The following is a 6,757-nucleotide window of genomic DNA, read 5'->3' as shown; positions in this document are numbered from 1 at the left end:
GCCTTGGAGGTTACTCATTAACGATTAATAATCTGCTTAATGTAAGCATTCGTGGTTTGTGTGTGCTTTTCTTGTATTTCATCAAGTGCCACCACACTCACAGATTATGCACTTTCAGGTGCTGCTGCTGGCTGTCCGGGTTGGCTGGCTGGCTTTCAGTCCAGTTTCAAAGGCTTTGCCAGGGCCCTCCATGGCCAACTGACACTGCACCTGCTGTACCCAAGTACTGCCTGGCCTTTCCTTGGTGCTGGGTACGCTTTGCCGCCAGGAATAGTCAATCCTTCATCCATCATCTGACCGCTTGGACCACCCATTCAGAAGCCAGCGCATTTGCTCAACGCATCGGTTCAGGCACCGCTGCCACATCAATGCACCCACTGATTATGTACTTTCAGGTTAGTTATTTCATGTTGGAACCTGTCATAATGTGTACATGTTAGCAGTGCTCTAGCCCCTGGTTATTTGAAACAGTTTCATGAAGCAGTGTTGTGCATTTTGAGTGTGTCATTGCTTAGCAGGGATATTGAAGCGAATCTGGGGCCAATGGCTAAAGTGCAAGAATAGAAATTGAACTGACTTTGAAGCAAGTATCCGTATGTAATCAAGCCAAGCAAACATTTAGGATTTTCGATATGGTTTAGAATTTGCAATACAAACTGGTGTGGAGCTACTTTCCATTTTAAGTAAGCTTACAATATTATCTACTTCAGATCATACTGTTATTAATCACACTATACCGAAAAGTACATACCGCAGTCTGTAGATTTTGTCGGCACTTTTTTCGCAGTCTCTCATGACAGGCACTACTCTCAGTGATTGGAGGATAGCCGAGGTAGCACCAGTCTTTAAATCAGGGACGGTACTTCACCATTAAATTTTCCTAACAAGCACCATACGCTAGGTCAGGGAACATTTCATCCACTCTCAAGTTGCTAATTATTTATAATATCACATTCGAATATCAGCACGGTTTTCACAAGGGTTACTTGAGAATTTTTCGCGTACCCAAGCTGCAGCATAAGTGTCTGATTGATTTTCGATGGCTTCCCGTCGGATGAAACGGACCAAACATACCTCCAAAGAACAGAAACGTGCGATAAGGATTGAGCATGAGGGTGATTAAACAGCGCTTCCAAAAGCAGCGTACCACCGGGCTCATTCTGGCAAATTTGCCAAGCTCTAAGTCTGCGATTTAGCGCGACGACCCATTTACGGTGACACTCAAGCGACGCAGGAAATTTGTGCAGCAAATAGACTCCGCACATGCAGACACTTGTTTTGTCATGGTGCACTTCGCACGGTTCTTGCATGAGCACTTTGCGCTTACGCTGATTGTTGGTGCAGCCAGTAACGACGTAATCACGCCTGCCCGGACAAGTAGCTTCTGAACATCGCCAAGTAAAAGGCAATGACGGCAATTTTCCCAGAATTCCGAAAGTAAACATCAATTGAGGATAAAAAGGTCAGGCGTCCTGCTGGCAGGACGAAACGTGGCCTCACAGGCAATGCCTGTCAGGACAAAGTGGTGTGGACTGGCCCGCCACCTTAGCGGGTTAGGAACAGAATTGATGGGCAAACGGGACACTTCTTGGAAGAATTAAACGTTCTCCTTAGGCACTGCTAAACTTGTTGCTGCTGAAATGCCAAATAAATTACACCGATTTTCGATGCCGTTCGGGGCGTCTGATATTCACGCATGGCACGGAGCAACAGCGTGGGACTCAGCGTCGTCTGCTCGCCCCGCAGTCCGAAAGAATTGGTGGCGCCCAGTGCAGGATGGAAATTCTTGTCTATCATGTCTGCTGCAAAATATGCCCATGTGGTCGAGATTTCGGCGCATGTAAAGGTGCGCAGGTTGTCAAAATTAATACGGAGCCCTCTACTATGGCTCACCTCACAGTCTGTGTAGCGTTGGTGCATTAAACCCGAGAATCAATCAATTATAATTTATGCTTCATCTACATTGAAAAGAAAACACTTGAAAATCTTTGTCCCCCAGGTGGAATCTCTGTACCGCCACTGTATGTAATTTTATTGCACTCTTACCTCGCAGTCGTTTCCACCCAGATCCTGTGCATAATCGCTCAGCATTGGAAGCTCAGGCGGAGGATGGTCATGCGCTCAACATACCAGAATACTGTCACTAGAGCACCTCTCAAACTCTCGTACTCCTCAAGAAGTGCGCAGCATGCCTGGGGGGGCACAGTAAAAACAGTGCCTCTTATCACACGCCACCACCACATGAAATATCGTTGCAGCTTTAAGTGCATAAATTTTCCTTATTCGAGCCACAGTCATTTGAAGCAATGAAAAAAAAATAAGGCAATCAGCGCACGGAGATGACACAGACAGTGCAAAATTACCTTATCTGAGCCGCTGTCCACACCTGTCCAATTGTCACGCCAAGTCATACCATCTTCAAGCACTGCCCTAGCATTTGCTTCAAGAGAAAAAAAAAACTCGCTGTGCTAGCATTCGTCGTGCAGCCTGCTTCGTGTCTGTGGTTGTAGGAGGCGTGAACAGCGCAGTGCGGAATTTCGAACCAAAAACAATGCTGGGTACTCCTTACGACAAGGCATTCGCAAACCCACAATCCTGCAGAAAGAACACCAGCCACACAAAAAGTTCCTGCTAGCACCACGCCGCAAACCACATTTCGCGTATGACCCTCGTGCACTACTAGCCAATGAAAAAATGAAGCAAATTGGCCTAGTTGTAACTAGGGTTCACTCTTTTCAATTTAAATAATTTAAAAAATCAATAACAGTCTGCTCATTTTATTTTGCTGAATCGGGTGCTAAAAAAGGTCAGTTTTTTATGGATAGTTGCATGAGTCAGGGCAAGGCATCGTACTGCCTACTTTGTGTGCATCACAGCCATCTGACTATTTTAGCCACATAACCTTTCATCCAGATTGACCTAACAGCACCCAAATGGTTTTTTTTTGGCCTTTCTACCACAAAGCAATACACCCACGGTGTACTGCAGTGGGCACTTGGCAAACACTTTAATGAATTCTTGAAACGCTTGTTTAAACAAGCCGAAAGCATGTTGAGGTATGCATGTTCACCCATAAAAACTAAAAATATACATTTAAATTAAATCTATTCAAAAAGAATTCTTAGTAGATCAATGCCAAAATCTGTAAATGAATTACTGTAATATTCTGAGAAATTGTTCATGGGTACTCAAACTCTTCATTGTCTCGATCCTGGAGTGCATGTTGGTTCAACTGTTTCGGTTTTATTTTCTGCTCGCAGGTTGACATTGGGGGCGGTGTGCTAATTGAGAAGGGGTACCTGGATCAGCTGGTGCATGCGTGTGCGAGTGGCCCTGGCAAATTTGCCAGGGCTCTTTTGCGCCATGTCTTCACTCCGGAGGAGCTCAAGGGGAAAACTCTCTTTGGAGGGAAAGGCAAAGCCCAGGGCGACGCTCCTACAAAGCCAGGGTTGGACCAGGTGCGGGTGAAGGCTGTGGTCGGTGAGTGCACATGATTTGCATTTAGAGTGCCAAGAACAAAGCTGTCATCTTTGTCAACTTGTAGCTAATCACCCGTTTTTCTTCATGTGTACAGTGAGATCAGTGCATCCCTTTTATGCTTTTTGGGAAAGTGTCTATTTTTGCACACTTTTATTACTAATTCTGAGAACCACGTTTTCATTTTTTATAGTAAATCATAAATTCATTCTATCTCTTGCAGGCTACACGGGCCAGAAGTTTCCAGGTGTGAGCGCCAGTTACATTAAAAATAACCTATCATCGCTTTTGAATCGGGAAATAAAGTAAGAAGTGCACGCTGAACACCTTGTTTTTCTTTTTGCATGTCTGCATGAGGCAGAATTTTTAGTCACATGACATGCACTACTGCCACACCATAAACTCGTGTATTGGTGGTGCGATAAAATGTAGATTCTTGTTCAACCTACAATGATCGCAAAAACCTTTGAAAGAAATCGCAGCAGAAACACATTGAGCATTCGTGTAAAACTCAACAACATATCAACAGAAACGCATGGGGCACTCGTAAAAATCTCAACAAAATATCAACAGAAACGCATGCGGCACTCGTAAAAATCTCAACAAAATATCAACAGAAACACATTGGGCACTCATAAAAACCTCGACAAAATATCAATACGAAATTCAGGGGAGACTCAACGGAAAGGCAACAGAAACTCAATGGGAATTCGACGTAAGAAATTCAACGGAAAATCAATGAAACCACGGTGGCCACTTTTCCTGAAAAACTCAACAAATCCTCAACACAATCTCAACAGAAATTCTTTGGATACTCAACAATGTTTGTTGAGTGAATTCAACAAAATTTCTTATGAAACTCAACAATCATTTTTGTAAGGGCTCAGCGGCGTTATAGCGGCTTGATAACTGCGTGGTGTACACGTGATACTACAAACCCGATGGAAGAGATGGAAGAGAAGGCGGCGAGGCGGTGGGCTGCGGGGGCCGAGCGCAAGCGCCGCAAGCGGGCCGACAACCGTGCATTCGCACTTTCACATTCTCCCCCTCGGGGAAATGCGGGGAAATTTTTTGGATCTGCCGCGGAATATCACCGGTACCAATGAATGCCTTCGCTGCTATATCTCACCAAAAAGATGACTCGTTGTGCACTTCAGTGGCATGATTAAGAGTTTTAGCTGTATGTTTTTGACAGTGCGCTAGCTGCCAGCGGTCCGCTCAGCCCGACCGGAGCGTGAGCAGCAGAAACATGTTTAGCTAAGCGATAAACATCTCCCTCGGCGGGAAATCATTCGCGTCACTGGTCGTGCCCTGTGCGTGTGCAAACCAAGGCATCATCTGAAAGGAAAAATAAGAACTGATATTTCAGTCACGGAAAATGCCGCTTTTATTGCCTGCCTCACCATTTTCATAAAATACAGTCTAAGGCCTCGCATATTTCTCTTCATGTGCCCCGAGTTAAAATGTTTCTTTCAATTTTTTGATTAGGCGCTTCCGAGTGGTAATGTTAGGCTGTTTGACCCTATTACACCGAAAATTCAGAAGGGGAGAAGGAGTCGCCTATTTTAATGACGCACATGTAAACTTACACGGACAGGTATCACGTGTAGCCACGGCAGGGCTAGGGCGGTGGCAAATGCGCGCGCGCCGCCGCTCTACCCATCCCGTGCTGTAGGTCAGGGTCAACCGGCGAGGGTTAAGGTCCCTAAAATTACTAAGGTAGCGCCATCTTTAGATCTCGCCGCCTTTCGCCCTCGCCCGCGCTCCTCTCTTACTTCGTTTTTTGCCATTTTCTTTTTCGCCGGCGAACGCCACGCGCCATTGGCCAAGGGAAAAGTCACGTGGTTTTGTTTTTTTTGCTCCGCCGCCGGGTCGCCTCGCCGATGCCTCGCCGGCTGGGACATTGCGCAACGCCGCCGCTGCGACGCCATTGCTGGCTTCCGAGCCACCGTCGCCACCGTGCTTCAGTACCGGAATTAGCTGCTCGCTTCGAAAAAATGTCGCACCGGTGTCGTTTTAGGTTGCTTCTCGGTGTCGATGTGTTGTGCCTTAGGCAGCGCGAATATCGTCAGGCAGGGCGCAAGACTTCGTTATTCCGTCCGGGAAACGCGATGCAGAAAGGAGAAAAGTTTGGTTGCATAGATTTGAACGGGCATACTTCAGGCCGACGCTACCATCACTCTTTTGCGAGGTAAGTTTCTGAATGCTTGTTCTTGCTCTGTTAAATTCTGCGCGAGCTTGAGCGGTCACTTACGAAGAAATGCTTATTCCCTTCGCGACCGTCGTCCACGCTTTGTTCTGAGTAGGCATTGCGCGCAGCGCCGAGTTCGTCCCGTCGTAAGCTTTGGTTTGGATAAGAGGCCGTGTATTTGTCATGTGCGCGCTTAACTTCCAGCATCAATATCAGCGGCGTAGCATGTTCAGTCAGTTGTCATAAGGGTTTCGTGACGCGAGAATTGTTCACCTGAATTCATACTTGTTTTGGCCGACGGCAGCTTGCGTCTGACCATGTATCGTGTGCGTTCCGAGTGCGTGTACGCTCTTTTTGGCGTGAAGTCATGTTTTGTGTGTTAGCTACCCGGGTGGTATTATAATCCCGTTGTTATGACATCGGAGTGATTTGCTGCGTAATATGGGCTTGGTCGGTGCGGCGCAAATTGAGGCTGTTGCGAGAAAAAAAAATTGCGGCTAGGTAAAACAATTTAAGGTCAGCTAATATATAGTGACCGCGCCGTTGACGTACGTTTGATGCGCAATTTCTGTTATCGCTTTATTAAATTCGCGCACGTTTGAATGAGCACTTCAAATGCATATTCGCACCGTAACGGCTGTACGCCCTTTCTTCCGTGTATGCACAGAGGAACGTTAATTACGACTTACGTTTGCATTACACGTGATGCCGTACATTTGCAGTGTGCGCGCTTACTTCATCTTAGTAGTCAATGGCGCAGCGTATCCAGTCATTGCGATTTGAACCAAAACACACTGGGCGACTATATTATTTTCAGCAGACGTATTTTTGTCCAGCAAAGCGCTTGCTAAACGGATTTAGTGTAGCGAGTTGGGCGGACGCGGCACTGAGCAGATGCGCGAACACGAATTTGACCATGCTACGGTAGAACAGTCACTAACTCCCTTCTGCAATGCATTATTGCCTATATTTGCGGAGTGTTTGTGGCGCATCTCAAACTCGGTGGCGACATTTCTTTTCCCTTCTCAATAGGATTATTTCACGGATCAATTTGAGCAACGGATATTGGAGAAGCTTGGCGTTAAAAAA

At 46.2% G+C, this 6,757-nt stretch overlaps 1 protein-coding gene across 1 annotated transcript; it reads left to right on the top strand.

Annotated features, from left to right (window-relative positions):
* The first annotated feature begins 317 nt into the window (after positions 1-317).
* Positions 318-3,797, top strand: LOC144151613 (uncharacterized). Its single transcript, XM_077682726.1, has 3 exons — positions 318-395; positions 3,261-3,480; positions 3,701-3,797. The coding sequence occupies exons 1-3, from the start codon at positions 369-371 to the stop codon at positions 3,784-3,786; spliced, it is 333 nt and encodes a 110-aa protein (XP_077538852.1). The 5' UTR covers positions 318-368; the 3' UTR covers positions 3,787-3,797.
* Positions 3,798-6,757: the final 2,960 nt, after the last annotated feature.

This window comes from Haemaphysalis longicornis, unplaced genomic scaffold (assembly GCF_048455015.1).
Source record: "Haemaphysalis longicornis isolate Haplotype H1 unplaced genomic scaffold, Haemaphysalis longicornis Haplotype H1 scaffold_9, whole genome shotgun sequence".
NCBI classification, from domain to species: Eukaryota; Metazoa; Arthropoda; class Arachnida; order Ixodida; family Ixodidae; genus Haemaphysalis; species Haemaphysalis longicornis.
The sequence above is the reverse complement of the archived record's forward strand: the minus strand, read 5'-3'. Positions and strand labels throughout refer to the sequence as shown.

Excerpts from the sequence above, each read along its gene's own strand:
- LOC144151613 (XM_077682726.1), top strand. The coding sequence starts at position 369 with ATGCACCCACTGATTATGTACTTTCAG. Across the intron at positions 396-3,260 it reads CACTGATTATGTACTTTCAG|GTTGACATTGGGGGCGGTGT; the intron begins GTTAGTTATTTC and ends TTCTGCTCGCAG. Across the intron at positions 3,481-3,700 it reads GCGGGTGAAGGCTGTGGTCG|GCTACACGGGCCAGAAGTTT; the intron begins GTGAGTGCACAT and ends TATCTCTTGCAG.